The sequence below is a fragment of the Nematolebias whitei genome, chromosome 4, assembly GCF_014905685.2.
Source record: "Nematolebias whitei isolate Nwh7 chromosome 4, NemWhi1, whole genome shotgun sequence".
Classification (NCBI taxonomy): domain Eukaryota; kingdom Metazoa; phylum Chordata; class Actinopteri; order Cyprinodontiformes; family Rivulidae; genus Nematolebias; species Nematolebias whitei.
The window spans coordinates 17,462,264-17,479,462 of NC_056501.1; the positions used below are offsets into that span (position 1 = coordinate 17,462,264).

The 17,199-nt window shown below is 40.0% G+C and overlaps 1 protein-coding gene across 1 annotated transcript in view; it reads right to left on the minus strand.

The window, feature by feature from the left end:
- Positions 1–17,199, minus strand: part of zgc:152774 (uncharacterized protein LOC553526 homolog) — a 41,293-nt gene that overhangs the window by 15,459 nt on the left and 8,635 nt on the right. The window contains exons 7-15 of the mRNA XM_037675529.1: positions 10,539–10,667; positions 9,765–9,884; positions 9,566–9,669; positions 8,153–8,281; positions 5,544–5,660; positions 5,060–5,137; positions 3,185–3,224; positions 2,716–3,104; positions 2,022–2,493 (exon numbers count right to left, since the gene is read on the minus strand). Of these exons, the coding sequence (XP_037531457.1) occupies positions 2,022–2,493; positions 2,716–3,104; positions 3,185–3,224; positions 5,060–5,137; positions 5,544–5,660; positions 8,153–8,281; positions 9,566–9,669; positions 9,765–9,884; positions 10,539–10,667 (1,578 nt within the window). The remainder of the gene's footprint in view (positions 1–2,021; positions 2,494–2,715; positions 3,105–3,184; positions 3,225–5,059; positions 5,138–5,543; positions 5,661–8,152; positions 8,282–9,565; positions 9,670–9,764; positions 9,885–10,538; positions 10,668–17,199) is intronic.

Genomic DNA, 17,199 nt, shown 5'->3' on the forward strand with positions numbered 1-17,199 from the left:
ATTTTGGGGCGGTTGTGGCTGAGTGGTTAGAGCAGTCGTCCTATAATGCAAGAGTTGGGGGTTCGATTCCACCAGCAGTCACGTGCCCAAGTGTCCCTGAGCAAGACAATGAACCCCTCATTGCCTCCAACGTGTGTGCCATCAGTGTATGAAAGTGATAAAGCTCTGATTATTCTTTGTAGAGATCTAGTAGAGTTCTGTATGAATGGGTAAACGAGGGCACAGATTGTGTTGTAAACAGCATTGAGTATCTTGATAAGATGGAAAGGCGCTGTATAAATACAGTCCATTTACCATTTATATTTATGTGAATGCTTCTGAATCATTCACACTATTGTGATCTGTGATCATTTGTCTTCCGTATGTTTTTTTTTTACATCTTTCTCATTCCACAATTTTTGTACCATTTCAACAAAATGTTCAGCTCGTTCAGGAGAAGGGTGCGATGACTTTTGGTATTGGTGCAACTTTAGCTTTTTGAAATATTTAGCCTTTTCGGTCAATTTGTCCTCATAGAAAATGAATAGAGCTCATTTTACATCTTTCAAATCTTTTGATCTGTTTACAACCTTTTGCTGCTCCTTTCACATTTTGTTCTGGTTCCACTTCTTTCAGCTTCCTTTGTGCAAATTTAAACTTTTTTCAGCTATTTTCAGCTAATTTCAGCTGTTCTGGCCCTTTCAGATGCTTTCTACTAACTAAAACATTTTTGGGCTTCTTCTAAATTGTTTCTGCTAATTTCAGCTTGTTATGCTCCTTTCATCTTATTTCTGCTAGTTTCAGCTTTTTCTGATATTTCAGCTACTATTTAGCTGCTTTTATGCTAATTTCAACTTTTTTTCAGACTTATTCGGCAAAAATGTTCTCTCTCCACTTCCTTCTGGCAATTTAAGCTTATTTCTGCCTTTATAGCTGATTGTCAGCAGTATTTTGCTAACTTAAACTTTTTCAGATAATTTCTACTTTTTTGTGCTCATTTCTGCTTTTTTCAGCCCAATTGAGCAAATGTGTTCTTTCTGCTTTCTTCTGCTAATTTAACCTTGTTCCACCTTTTCAGCTACCTTCTTAGCATTTGCTTTTAGCTAATTTAAGTTGTTTCCAGATAAATATAAGTTTTTTGTGGTAATTTCTGATACCAACAAAGTCCATGCTCAATAATCCAGGTATACAAAACAACAATTTTCAGTCAGGTCATCTGGACAGTTTCTTTCTTTTTTTTTGTGCTGAAACGTTTCACCTTCCGTCCAGAAGGCTTCATCAGTCAAGGAAACACACAACATAAAACTGATTCTTCCCCCAACAGCTTACTCCAAAGTGGAACAAACCAGTTATGTTGGTGCTTAGATGGTCTCTTTGGCACGCCCCATCCTCCAGTGCCGGCCCTCTCCCTCATCGGCAGTCGTGTCAAACTGGTTCAAAACCAACAAAGTCCATGCTCAGTAATCCAGGTATACAATCCAACAATTTTCAGTCAGGTCATCAGGACAGTTTCTTTTTTTTTTTTGGTGCTGAAATGTAATTTCAGATACTTTCAGCCTTAATTAACGTCTTTCTGCTAATTTTAGCTTATTGTGCTCATTTCAGCATTTTGCTGCTCGTTTCAGTATTTTATGCTATTTCAGCTACTATTTAGCTGTTTATGCTAATTTTAGCTTTTTCCAGCTAATTCCACATTTGTTTTAGCTCATTTCAACTCTTTCTGCTTCTTTCTGGTTGATTAAGCTTTTTTCTGCCTTTTCAGCTACTTTCAGCTGTTTTTAGTTGTTGTTGCTAATTTCAACCTTTTAATAGCTAATTTTCTATCTTTGTGCCCATTTTTGCTTATTTAAACCTAATTCAGAAAATATGTGTTATTTCTGCATTCTTCTGCTAATTTAGACCTGTTCTTCAATTTCAGCTGCAATCCAGCAATTTTTAAAATTATTTCAGCTGGTTTTCTGCAAATTCTTCAACCATAAGCATTCACACTGCAGGAACTGTAATTTCTCTAGTTGTCATTTATTATCCTGAACTGCACTGACCTCAGCCGTGACCGTTTGGCAGCTGACCTCCCTGCTCGTTGTGGACGCAGTCTTTATTAACAGCTTCTGTTTTGGCGTCTCGGTTAAATCCTCTGTCATCGTTCCTTGAGTCGTTTTTGGGACCTCCAAACCTAGAAGGCTCCGCAGCCTCTGAGCCTCCCGCTCCAGAGAAGCCAGCTTCTGCACTTTAGCCTCCCGGTCACCTCCCTCTGAGGGCTGCGTCCTGCTCTGCAGCCCCTCCGTTCTGCTCAGCGGGGACACGACCCCAGTCTGGGTGGCGAGGGGCGAGTAGGTCCAGGTGTGGCTGGTTGAGATTTGCTGCACAGTCTCCGCCTGGCTGCTGCTCATCTTGAACCTGTTTGTTTGTTTCCCATGATGCAAATCCTCGGGGCTGTTCTCTGAGTCAGGCTGGTACCCTCTCCAGCGCTTCTTTGTTGCGTGGTTAAATAAAGATTCAGGCTTCCTCTTGTGGCTACAGAACGCAAAGAAAAGTCAGTTACAGATATTTTTAGAACCGTATTGACAATGGCCCCAAACTTTTCCCCCAGTTTTTAACTTAAATCCCAATATTTTAACATTTTCTAGCAGTTAATGCTTTTCTTTGAACCAAGCATTTCTCATATGTCGGTCTCTTCTCAAATGAAGCAGTGACTGTTGTTGCTCTTCTTGTGACTGTACCCTGATCGTCCCCCACCTTAACATGTCTGCGCGCTGCTCCTCCTCCTTCTCCTCCACTTCCTTTGATGTGTCTCTCCTTGTGCTTTCAGACCTCCGGTCGTTTTCCACGTCTGCTCCTTCTTGCTCGAATTCATCGGATTCCGTGACGACTTCATCCTTTCCAGAAGTTTTCTCTTTTGAGTGTGCGTCCAACTGTGCACCGTCGTCATCGTTTGCGTGTGTGTCTTTGTGGGGATCTGACAGGACATGTGTGTCTGTGTCCTCATGTTCGAGTCTCTTTTCCTGCAAGTTGCTTTGACTGATTGAGGTCGTAAGTTCAGGTCTGTGTGTGGACGGACACAAAGGCCGCAAAGGATCGGATGAACTCTCTGGCAAGATTTGATGTGTAGCCGTCTGCTCCTTGCACTGCAAAACAGGCATGGACTCTCAAATTTTATTTTATTTTACAAAAATTGAGCAAAACTGTAGCCAAACATACAACATACCTCTAGTAAATGTTCCTGTTTTCTCCGCTTGGACAGCTCGCTGTAACAACAAAACGACCTTGATGAAGAAAAACTACAGAAAAAAAGATTGAATCATGATAATCAATGATGATCATTTAAATTAAATTCTGCTTATTTGTCAAGTTTTCAGCTCACACAACTTAGCAAGTAGCTGGATAATAGTGTCTAATGATCAATAAACTAGTAAAGCAAGCGAGTCAAAGTGATTTATTAATTGCTAATTCATAACAGAAGAACAATAAAGTTGAATTCCTGTTTCCTTTTTAAGGCATTCTAACAGTAGAAAATATAATGACACTTCTAAAAGTCCTAATATAATTAATTCTGTGTTTTTATGTAGCCGAAGGTTCATTCTCTGTCTGAAACAAGCTTTTTGATCTCTTAAAGAAATAGTTCAGATCTTTTTTGATAGGGTTCTGTGGAAAGTGTGTGTATAATTATTGGGGACGGCCTAGTAAGGCAGCACCTATTATTATCCACCTGACAAGGTTTTCTTAACTTTACATCTTACTCTACCGTCAACTTTAATGCAGCCCGAACCACAATGGGTACCCCCACAAATGTTATATCAAAACGACCGGCTCAGTGCCGTGATGTGTGCTATTACTTTTATTGGCATTTCGAATTACCATGGTGATGTAGTTTGCAAACAAAGACACTATTATTATCACAAATTTTTCATACTCTGGCTTGCAAATCAAATAGCCAAGATGGCCACCTGAGCTAAAAAGGAAAAATGCTGTAAATCAGCCATTTGTAGAGATATTAGTCTGAAATTTAGCTGAGAGCAATGGCCAATAAATAATGAATAAAAAATAATAATTCAAGATGGTTGCCAAAGCTACATTTAAATGGCTTTAACTCAGCTATTTTTACACATAGAGCTGAAATTTGGTGTGTTTATAGCTGAGAACCTTCCCCATCACGTACAAAAGAATCCAAGATGGTCACCATAGCTTAAAAAAAAAGACTAACTCATTGATGTTTTGTCATTTTGAACTGAAATTTGTTAAGGTGGTTGCTGACAGTGAACCCAAACACATACTGTCAAATCAAAAATTTAAAATGGCCACATGGCAGTCCCCATCAAAACTTCTCCAGGAACATTCTAGTTGTTTTATTTGCTGTAGACAGCTTCACACGGCCTCAGTTTTGAAAAAAAAAAAAAAAGTTTTAGACTAAAATGACAACTCACTGGCTATTTCTTGAAGGCTGTTCAAACAGAAATCATGTTTTTTGTAAATCAAAATAGCAACAGAAGTTGGTATTTGTAGCCTGGATGAACTTGTAGCAAAAATATCATATTATTTCTATCAAAATAAACATGTAATGTGAAAAATGACTGCAGCAAAAAGGTTGATAAAACAGCGTTTGCATGTTCTATTAATTTCAATTATAATTTTTTTTTTTTAGTGGTTATAATTTTTTTAATGCTGTAGCAATCCACTTTGCTGCTGGCTCATTGTTACATACAGAATTAAACTATTTCTCCAACTTGAGGTGATTTAAAGAGAGATCTGCAACAGGTAAGATGTTAATTGTTCACAACATTTCCACAGAAACCTGTTTTTAAATAGCTGAGCTCTCCCTTTAATGTTACTAGAGGAAAATAAGAGCTGTTTTAACATGGTAAAATTCACAATCTTATTAATTTCTAAGTATTGTTAAATTTTGATGTTTCTTAGCTTGCCAGAAATGCACTTTGTCAGACAAAAAGCATTAAATTCAAGTGGATGAGACTAATAGCTGGAAGCCACAAAACATCATGTAAACCATGTAAAAGACACAACGGCGTGCAGGAAGAAAGGCTGTGTAAAAAGTTTGTGTTAGAGGTTTAGAGAAATAGGGATTTACAGTTTCTTGTAGTTTTTCTGGTAGCTGGGTGTCAACAGTTTCTCACCCTCCTCTGGTTCCTCTGGTGATGAGCAGCTTCTACAAATACAAAGAGACCCAGCAAGCGAGTCAAAACACTGCTCAGGATCAGTTGAACAACTGACATATGTGATGGCTTAATGCTTTTAATTCAAACATATATCTAAGAGACATGAGCAACATAATCGTTTGCTTATTACTGTAGAAACTCTTATGGACAGCAGGGACACAGAAGGAAGCAGGGATACTCAAGAGTTTCAACATCTGCACAGAAAATGTGACAACAAAATGATCTTGAATTATTAAATTTTTCTATCTCATACCAGTGGATTATTAATCTGAATGTGGCAAAAGCAAAACATCACCAGCTTCTGCATTACTTCAAATAATTTATGTATTAGGCTATATTAGTTCATTATAAATGCAATACTTTAACAATAATTTTAAAAGTATTAAAAATGCGCACCTGTATCGTGAATTAGGATTCTGGCTGCAATCCCAGCTGTCGGGAGCAACTTTGTAATGGTTTGCGGGGATGCTTCGCCATTTCAGACATTCCTCACACTGCAACCACAACAAATCCCTGTAAATGCAACCACAGAACTGAAGGTGAACAGAGTTACAATTCATTCACCAGAGATTTTGCTTAGAATTAACAAAGTTGGATTTTTGCAGCTGAACGCATCTCCTCTGCAGCTGCACGAACGAAGAAATTCAGCTGGATCTTTATTTTCCGTTGTAGCTTAATTTTAAATGTGCTCTGAGTTGGTTGCAGAGGCGGTAGAATTCTAAGCTTTTATTTAAACTGAATAAAAAGCATCTATTTTCACATTTCTTAGACCTGACAAGCGCCTGGGTGAGACAGATTTGAAGTGATGTGCATCATGTTGGCTTGTTAGCACGTTGCTTTCATTTCCTCAGTGTCATGATCCGTGTCTTTTGTGTTACTTTTTGAGTACTGTGTCATTTTGGTATCTTGTTTTGCTTGTGTTTCAGCTTTCCCAGTGTTTTCGCCCTCATGTAGTTCAGCCCCTTCCCCTCCCACTCCCACCTGATCCTCATTGTCTCCCCCCAGCTGTTATCATTTCTCTCTCATTAGTTTCCCTATAAAGCTTCTGTTTTTTTTTTTTTTTTTAAGTGTTGTCATGCATTGTGTTTTCAAGCCAGTCGTGTTTTGTTCCCCTTCAAGTCTTTACTAGGATTTTTCTAGTGTATATTTTTGCTGCATCTTCAGCTTTTTATTTTATTTTTTTTGTAAATAAATGACAGGTCTTTACTTTTACCTTTGAGTTTTCTGAGTTTGGTTCTGCAATTTGAGTTCTCTGTTTGTACCAAACATGACGCTCAGTGGCTTTTACACCTTGAGGAACACAGTTAAAAGCCAGGTGAAGATAAAAACTACAACATTTAAATTTTTACAACACAACTTTATTTTAATATGGTAACTTTAAAGTAACAATTTGAAGATTAAAATTAAGTTTGCTTGGAAGACAAGCAAAGCCTTGAATCAAGTTAAAAACTATCCATCCTCCAAATTAGTCCTGGAATAAAACTCTTTATTCTGAGCTGGATTCTAAGAATTATAAAATGTATTTTTGTGGATTTATTGGCATTTTATTTCCCGCAATATGTCCCGACCAAAATACCATTACTATATTTTACCTATAGATTTCTATGCCCTGATTGTTAGAGCATATGTCACTGTATGAGCTGAAGCAGCTTTCGACCACAGCCTTTCCTGTAATTTTTTTAGATCACTTTGTGCTTGATCAGAATGCAGATTATTCTTGAGATAAATCACAGCTTAGAAGAGCATGCAGTATTGTTCAAAACACAGAACAGGGTGAAGTGGTGAAGCCGCTGTGTGTAGATTGTCAATGATATCTGACAAATGTTGCAAAACTTGTTAGACAGCTGCTTTGTTGGCAGCAGCAAAATGATCAACTCTTCTGATGGTAAAACAACAGCCACATTTACGAACACTTTTATAAAGACCTCATGCTGTATCACAGTCTCTCTGGCTAATCCCACCTGCCATTGACTCTCTTGTTTTAATGGTTTAGGCAAAATGGGCATTCTGAGGACTAACAGCTGTAACACCAAGTTATTTCTCAAAAACAGTTCATTTGAAACTCTCACTTGTTTATGGGAAGCCCAGTAAGTTTGTCTCTGGGGCTTCATCCTCAGACCAACAGCCAGGCCAAGTGGGTCAACCAGCACAGTGTGTTGTGTTTTTGGATTCACCCTGTCCTGCTTGAGGATGACACAGACTTGGTTTACTAGTTTCTCATCTGGTGTTTATATTGGGACAGACCAGTTTGTCCCAATATAAATGTTCCCCAGGCAATAAGCCAAAATAGCTGACAGCCCAAAGGAGGAAGGAAACGTCCGCGCTATCTGTGCAGTTTTATTTAAACTGAAGAAACTGTATTTCTTCCATTTAGAAAACAGTTGTTGGTGGACTGCTAAGGTATTCAGGTCCTTAAATACACACCTAATAACAAAGAAAGACTTCTGCCTTCTAAAACTACCTCCAGGAAACTATCACCTCAATGCATGGGTCCTGTTGAGCTCTATAAACCTGTTGTTGCTCTCATAAAATGCCCCCGATTTATGAGAGTGGACGCTTAATTCCACTTTTCTGTCTGAAACGTGTCCCATTTAGCCACCGAGACCCTCTTTCCAAATCCCCATCTCCCCGCTCACATATCACTCATCATCCTACCAACAATCTTCCTAAATGTTTGGAGGTGCAGTAAACAGAACCAGCTGTAAAATATTTACCTGTGTTGTAACTAAATCTCAGCTCTAACTGTCTCTGTATTTGCTTCTCAGTTATTATTTTAACAGGACTGGACTGAGCATTGAAAAATGAGGTATGGGAAGTGATATGCATCAGTGCAGCAGCACTAAAGTTTTATCCCGTCAACACACAGCCTGTAAAGAATGGCACGAGGTGTAACATGAAATTTCACTAAAGCACAAGAAATATTAGAGCCAAGTTATGACAGCATTTGTACATAAAAAGCAGAATATAAATCACTTGCATAACTGTGAGACAAAACAAATACTCACGTGTTGGTGCATTCCTGAGTTTCATTGTCATCTTTTTCTAGAGACTGAAACTCTCGCTCTCTGGCTCTCTTCTCCATCACCTCTTTCCAGTAATCGTTGAGCTTTAGGCCCAAAGCGCCCAGGGTGAGTCTTGAGAGCCGAAAAATGAAACAACAGTTAATGTTTTTACTAGTTTTTCCTCAATTTGATAAATTCAAAAACACAAGTAAAATCCTACCGAGGAAATGGGGAAAACGTTTGGTTAAACGTGTTGTTGAAATCCAATTAAACTACCGTATTTTCCGCCGTACACATCTCACCGCCCTATATGTCGCATCAGTTCAAATATGTCTAATAAAGTGGAAAAATCCATAAATACGTCACTTCGCCGTATAAGTTGCATCTATTATTAGTCACCACTGATGCATCGCGTTTGTTACGCGTCACTGCTGACAACCCGGAAATGTGGACCGGTGTTGTGCCAAAAATTGTGTGGTTGCCAAATGGCGGCTGCGGGAGCGTGCACAAGAGGACTTTTTAACAAGAATTTGCCAAAAATAACACTTATAAACAATTATTTATTTGCTCGAAATTATAGTAAAGGTGTGTCTCTGTCTAACTTTTGCTTAATAAATGCACTTTAATGATCAGATCAGCTGTATTTCAAAACCAGACTCGCAGAAGCGGGCGCAAGCAGAGGGACGAGTCACTGTGCATTTCTTCAAAATTTAACAAGATAAACACCTAAAAGCAATTATGTGTTTGTTCGACTTTATAGTAAAGGTGTGTTTCAGTTGAACTTTTACTTAATAAAAGGACTTTAATGGTCAAATCAGCTGCATTTCAAAAGTATTAACTGCCCTGGTGCTTCGGGAGCGCGCAGACTGGGAGGAAATCAGGAAGGAGAAACGCTGCGCATTTCTACGAAATTTAACAAGATAAGCACCTAAAACAATTATTTTTTTGCTTGACATTATAGCAAAGGTGTGTCTCAGTTGAACTTTTACTTAATAAATGCACTTCACTGGTCAAATTAGCTGCATTTTGCCAGAACAGCACAGCAAAATGAAGCTGATTTAACGGTTGCTCCAAGTGAGCTGGACAAAGGTGGAAGGCTATGGCAAGCCAACTGTGTCATTAATAGCCACTTTTACTTATTACATGACACAAAAGCATGCCATACTACTCGAGTGCCATCTAGCAGCTGAAAATGGTAGTGTTCAATATTTTCTGTCAGAATTAATGAAAACGGTCATATCTCAGCCAAAAATGGTTTATAAATATGGGAAAAATTCCATAAATAAGTCACTTTGGTGTATAAGTCGCAGGGCATATAATTTATGCAAAAAAACTGTGACTTATAGGCCAAAACATACGGTACTTCAGATACCAATACTTCTGCCATTTGGATAGGTTACTTTCTTTGTACTGTACCTGTATTCTTTAGTGTACTCAAAGTCTTGCTTGTTGTGAGCAGGTTTGAGAAAGTTGCATTCAATGATGCCTACGACACCAATTCCTATTCTTTGCCCTGAGGCCTGGTTAAGAATAAAAAATAACAACAATGAAGCGCCAGTAGTCAGGTCTTTACATTTTGAGTATACAAGTGCAAAATAATCTTTTGTTACTCTACCTTGAGCTGGCAGCCCACTTTCTCATAGGCCTTAATAAGTCGGTTCTTGTGGTACATCATGATTCCAAAGTGCTCTTTCCTTTTAGGGTTAAAGCCAAAAGTCACCTTCACCTTCTCTTTCTGACAAACACCAGTTAAGGATAACAACTCAGAGTAAGTTTTTCAAAAAACACTGAAAACCATGAAACATTTACGGTACACAAAAAGCTAGTGTGTGTTTTAAGTACTCATAATCCTAAATTGGTCTGCAATGACACTGCACCTCTAGACTGGAACATCTGCTCTTTGTCATTGTGTTCTGTGTATCCGTACCCAGCAGGTGTGGCTGGGTTGTTTAGTATTGATCACATCAGCCTTGTGAATTCACTTTTTATAATGAAATCCCTGGACTCAGGAAGAGGTCCTGGGTTCAAATCTGTGACGAGCCACCAATTTTTTTCAACTTGATCAAAGATGCAGCAAAAGAGGGAGGCTGCACACCAAGTTACAGCAATCAAAAATTAGTTTTATTTTGTATTTAACTGAATAAACCCAAAATTGGTTCATCAAGGTGATGATCAATGAGTGAAGACTTCTGTAAATTAAATCAAGTCCAAAAGCGATCTCAAGTTCAGATCCCGGACGAGCCCCCAAATTGTTCCTGGTGGCTAAAAATTTCGTAAAAAAGTGTACTGCCTTGATAAATACCAGTTAAAAATACTTCTATTTTTTTCTTTACAAAGAGCCAATAAATTTTTACTTTCTGTTTGTAAATGAATAAATGTTTAAGGATACACTGAACTGGGGTTTGTACACGTCATGTTCAATGTGAGTCAGACTTTTTGACACCAGCTTGGGCAGAATTTTCTTCCCTCTCAGTATGACCTGCGTCCTTGGTTTCAGGTACAAAATACTGATGTATGCCTGAGAAGAAGCACACAAAGAAGAAAAATGCAAAATCAGATTTTTTTTTTTTTTACAAAAACATCAACTTGATATTTATATTCAGGCCTTGGATGTCTTCATCAACTCCAGTACACATCTTTTAAAAAATCATAAAACATTATAAACAATCTATATTTTAATATGATTCTTACAACTGGAATATTAAAACAGAGATGATAAACCACTGACTTCACTTTAAAGAGAAACTGAAGCAGCGTTACTACAAAACCACAAATGTCTTTAGTAGTGGAAAGGTTCTTAGACAGTGCTTGAAACTGGAGCTCAAGAGCTACACTTGCCCTACACAGACTCTTTCATCATCCCACACATACCCTAACCACAAAAGCATATATTAATTTTGGGTAATTTCTAAACACATTGACAAATTTTTGACTTCACTACAAACATGCTACACATTTAACTATTATGAAACCTCTAAGAAAATTCAGTAAGCATTATTTGCTGATTTTTCTTAGAGCTTTTATAATGTTTTTTTTTTTAGTTACTATGCTTTTCATCGTCTCACATTAAAACTTGTCCCTTTGAAACCTTTTGGGTATGTTTGTAAAGAATAAATTAAAGTATATTTACATTTGAGCTATTTACAAAACTGCTTGGTATGGGTCATTCGACCAAAGTTAGATGCATTAATTTTAAGGGCAAGAGAAAATCAATAGCAAAATGAGGAAGTATTGCTGACTGCTTTTGATTTATTTTTCAAAATCATCATCATCACCAACAGAGAACTTTTCCTGTAAGATGAAAGAACAAGCAGCACCGCAGAAATTGTCTCAGTTCCATTCATTGTTCTTGATTTAATCGTCCAGGTCTATTCGTTTAAGATCTTCATTCTGGGTCTGGTCTGACTGTTTTAGTATAGGAGGAACTGATCTCACTGCTGAAGATGTCAGACTGATGATCAAGAAGTCTTTTCAGCAGTTATTTACGTAATTTTGTGCCCGATGTGAGTTCCTTTCTTAGTAAGGCAATTAAAACACAAATCGTACAAATAACAATGTAATCTATTAGCTAAAAAAATAACCAAGTAACCTTTTAACATACCGTTTTCTCAGAGTTTAGTACACATGAAACTGACAAGTTGTTGAGTATCTGTGTTACTTTAAACCAGTTTGCTCTGTGAATGCATTGGCACAGATTATAACCAAGCATTGTTCAAGGCATCAGCATAGTAGAACTGCTAATCATTAGAACTGCTAATCATTAGAACTGCTAATCATACGAGCACATTAGCTGAGCTCCATTTATTGCACTTGTCCTCCTGAACAGTAGTTGTTACTACTGGAAATAATCCACCTAATAGCAGGAAAGGCACTAGAAGAAATCACAGCACGGTTTCAACTTATTTGCATTAGTTGAAAGAAAAGCATTTTAAGTCGTAACATCAAGGTCCTATGAAGTGGGTTTGTGCGGCAAATGTTTTAATTCCAATTGTTTATTTGATGATAATCCATCCATCCATTATCTTTACCTGCTTCTTCCTTTTCGGGTCGCAGGGGTCACTGGTGCCCATGTCCAGCCATCACTGTGTGAAAGGCAGAGGACACCCTGGACAGGTCGCAAGTCCATCACAGGGATCCATAGAGACAAACGGGACAAACAACCATTCACTCTCTCTCACTCACACCTAGGGACAATTTAGAGTTACCAATCAGCCTAACATGCATGTTTTTGGTCTGTGGGAGGAAACCGGAGTACCCGGAGAAAACCCATGCATGCACGGAGCGAACATGCAAACTCCACCCAGAAAGGCTACCGGCCGGGATTTGAACTGGGGCGACCTGCTCGCCGAGAGGCAGCAGCTCTACCAACTGCGCCACCGTGCTGTCCATAGATGATAATGAGTTTTGTAAATCAGATGGTCCATATAAAACAAAACTACTACTCCAAAAAAGTTCAATCTGGTCCTCTGGACATTCAAAAAAAACAAACACAAACAAAACAAAGCAAAAAAAATGTAGAAACATTTCGTCTCTCATCCGAGAGACTTCCTCAGTCTGAGATGCTGTATTCAGCTCAGTCTATTAACCCCAGTATACTGCCGCGTACATCCATACGCAGAGGTACGCACGTCCATACGCAGAGTACGTGCGTACCCCCCAGGGCATGTCCATGCAAAGCTCCAATTTTTACGACCGCATACGCGTACGTGATGTCGCACAATAAACTGCCCAGTGACGGACTGTTTTGTATGCAACACCAATGTATTAAATTCCCCTTCTTCATCCCTGATCTGGCCTTTTCTTTTGTTTTTTTGCCAAGAGGCAAGTGATCTCTTCCTCCTCCGTTGATGCCATGACTGAAATGGTGAGAAATGAAGGAATTTGTCACGAGCGAATTAAACTCAGGTCCTGCGTGGCTGCAGGAGGGTCTGGAGATTTTCTGGTGGGCTGGTCTGATGTGCGGGCTGTAGAGCCAGCTCTCCCTGTTTTTTTTTTTGTTGTTGTTTTTTTAAGATCTTTTTATTAACAACATATAAACACAGAACACCGCTGCGGCGGACGCTGCCAGCACTCACTTTTTTCTTTTTTCCGACCTGTCAATCAATCCAGAAGGCGTGTCAGCAAATGACCAATCGGCGACCTCAATTTATCCCGAAGGTAAACGTCCGTTGTCTGTGAAGCTGCTCTGCAGCTGCTCAGGGTGTACGCTGGAGTATCATGTCTGAACCCTCTGCGTACAGTACACGCGTACGTCCGTTCACACGTACGTACGCGGCAGTATACTGGAGCCTTAAATAGAACCTTCTCAGAGTGGATCAACCAGTTTGCTGCTGACAACCAAAACCAGCTGCTCACATGGTCAAGAAGGACCATCAGCCTAACAATGGATCATTAGCACACTGATGGCTGTTTACTATTCACAGGGGGTTGAGTGATACTAGCAATAACAGCATTGTAAGAGGGGGACAGTTGAACACGTAGGCCTCCACCCCTGTTTAATGATGGACGATTTCTTTTCACAAAGATGGCCTCCTTTAATCGAATCTCAAACCATCGTTCCTCTCTGTCCAGGATGTGAACATCTTCATCCCTGAAAGAGTGACCGCTGGCCTGGAGATGAGTGTAGACCACAGAGTCCTGGCCTGATGATGTTGATCTTCTGTGCTGGTCCATCCTTTTGGCCAGTGGCTGTTTAGTTTCCCCGATGTAAGACTGATCACAGCCCTCCTGACACTGAACAACATACACAATATTACTCTGTTTGTGTCGGGGGACTGGGTCTTTGGGATGAACCAGTCTTTGCCGTAATGTATTTTGGGGTTTAAAAGCCACTGGGACGTTATGTTTAGAAAATAAACGTCTCAGTTTCTCTGATACTCCCTCAACATATGGAATGACCACTGGTCTGAGTTCCTCCTTTTCACCTGTTGGCTGACTGGAGTCCTGTTTGGGTTTCTTCTCTGCTTTCAGGAAGGCCCAGTTAGGATATCCACATTGCTCTAGAGCAAACCTGGGCATTGTACGGCCCCCGGGCCGCATGCGGCCCTTTGATTGACTCTGACCGGCCCGTGCAACGTTAATTGGAAATTACAAAATAAACATATTTTCTTATTTTACCTGATGCATGGACTGAAGCTGCAATGCTTTTATTTTGAAGTTTTTTTATTTATTTACGTACATGATGACGCAAAGCGTATATTGAGACATGCGCGTGATTTGATCGTTGTCACTAGCAAGTCACAAGACGACTTCAGCCCTCAGAAATGTCTGCTTATGCTAAAAAAAGAAAGGTAGATGAAGAATGCAGGGTTTTCAACAAAAATTGGACTGCTAAGTATTTATTTACTGAAGTCAGGGGTAAAGCCGTGTGTTTAGTTTGCGGGGAGCAGATCGCCGTGTTTAAGGACTACAATTTGAGTCGGCATTACGAGACGAAACACGGGGAGAAATACAAGAACATGACTGACGCTGAAAAGGCGCGGACATCGGAAGCTTTGCTAGCTAAACTGCAAAAGCAGCAAGGCTTTTTTACCAAGCTTCACACATCCAGGGATGCAGCAACCAAGACCAGCTTTGTGATAGCTCACAAAATCGCTAAAAACAGTAAGCCATTCTCGGAGGGGGAGTTTATCAAAGAGTGCTTGGTGGACTCCGCAGCTTTAATATGCCCTGAAAAAAAAGAAGCATTTGAGAAAGTCCCGCTCTCCAGGCGAACCGTGACGAGAAGGGTGGAGGACATATCGTGGAATCTGGAGCTTCAGCTGCAACGTGAAGTGGCAAGTTTTGACTTTTTCTCCTTGGCTTTGGACGAAAGCTGTGATGTCTGTGACACAGCCCAGTTACTCGTATTTGTCCGCGGGATCACGCCGGACTTCAAGATTACGGAGGAGCTGGCAGCAATGCGGTCGATGAAAGGGACGACTACAGGGGGCGATCTCTTCATGGAGGTGAATGCGTGCATGGACACACTGGGACTGAAATGGGACAGACTGGCAGGTGTCACAACGGACGGTTGTCCAAATCTTACAGGGAAAAATGTGGGACTTTTAAAACGTATGCAAGATAAAGTGTCTGAAATCGACTCAGATCAGGAATTGGTATTTTTGCATTGTATTATACACCAACATGTGTTGTGCAAGTCAGTGCTAAAAATTAACCATGTTATTAATGTTGTTACTAACATAGTAAACTTCATCAGGGCACGGGCATTGAATCACAGACAGTTTGTCGCACTTTTGGAGGACCATGAGTCTGAGCATAGTGACATCGGCTACCACACACCTGTCAGATGGCTCAGCCTGGGCAAAGTGCTAAAAAGAGTTTGGGACCTGAAAACAGAGATTCAAGAGTTTTGTGAGATGAAAGGCAAAGACATCCCAGAGCTCTCAGATGAGGACTGGATGGCAGATTTTGCATTTGCTGTTGATGTGACTGCACTGATGAATGACCTGAACACCAAACTGCAAGGCAGGGGCCTTTTTGTTCATGAAATGCACACCCTGGTGAAGGCTTTCATGAAAAAGATGCTGTTTCTTTCAAGCCAACTGGAGAGCAACAATCTCACTCACATGCAAACCCTGAAAGAAGTCACACCATCAGCCGATCACCTCCGCAGGTACTCATCCATGTTGGGAGCATTGCATTGTGAGTTTTCAAGGAGATTTGAAGATCTCAGAACAATCGAGGATGAAATGCACATGATTTCCTCTCCCTTTACCTGCAGTGTGGATAATGCACCCAGTGATGTTCAGCTGGAACTCATTGATCTGCAGTCTGATGCAGTACTGGCAGAGCTCTTTAAATCAGGATCTCTACTGGATTTCTACTCTTCTCTCAAAGAGGAGAACTTTCCAAACATGAAGAGACATGCTCAGAAGATGTTGGTTCTCTTTGGCTCTACCTACATATGTGAACAAACATTTTCAATGATGAAGTTCACGAAATCCAGGTACAGATCATCTCTCACTGACGATCATCTGTCAGCTGTGCTTCGCATCTCCACCTCAGACATTCAACCTGATTTTGATGCACTCGTTAAAGCCCAGGAGAGACTAGATTTCTCTCACTGAACAAGAAAAAACAACTTAAAAATGTAAGAAGTTTTAAATGATGTTTTGATGGTTGAGTTGTGCATGATTTTAATTGTATTGTGGTTATTTTTATTTGCACATGTTGTGTGTTTTTATGATGTTGTTTTAGGGATTTATTGCCATTCCCATTGTTTGGGAAATTCGCTTGAATAAATTACATTTTTTTGGACGGCAACCTCATGTTTTCATTGCTTAATTATAACATATACTCTTACCAGCTTGTCAAAACAATGCTATTTACAGCTTTTTATAAAGAAATAGAGTTAATATTATGCAGAATTGAGATCAGCCTTTTGGCCGGCCCTCCACAATATTTTCTGTTTCTCATGTGGCCCCATGGAAAAAATAATTGCCCACCCCTGCTCTAGAGCCTGTCTTGTGTGGGATTTCTCCTTCTGCCTGGCTCCTGAGTTAGTGGGGACGCTGTCTGCTCTGTGGTACAGAGTCTTGATGACTCCTAACTTGTGCGCCAAAAGGTGATGGGAGTCAAACTGCAAATACTGGTCTGTGTGGGTGGGTTTGCGGTACACCTCTGTTTTCAAATGTCCTCTATCAGAAACTGAGACCTCACAGTCTAAGAAAGCCAACTTGCCATTTTTTACATCTTCTCGTGTGAACTGAACTGAATACAGCACCTCAGACTGAGGAAGTCTCTCGGATGAGAGACGAAACGTTTCTACATTTTTTTGCTTTGTTTTATTCTACACTCATCTCCAGGCCAGCGGTCACTCTTTCAGGGATGAAGATGTTCACATCCTGGACAGAGAGGAACGATGGTTTGAGAGAGGAGTAAAGGAGGCCATCTTTGTGAAAAGAAATCGTCCATCATTAAACAGGGGTGGAGGCCTCCGGGTTCAACTGTCCCCCTCTTACAATGCTGTTATTGCAAGTATCACTCAGCCCTCTGTGAACAGTAAACAGCCATCAGTGTGCTAATGATCCATTGTTAGGCTGATGGTT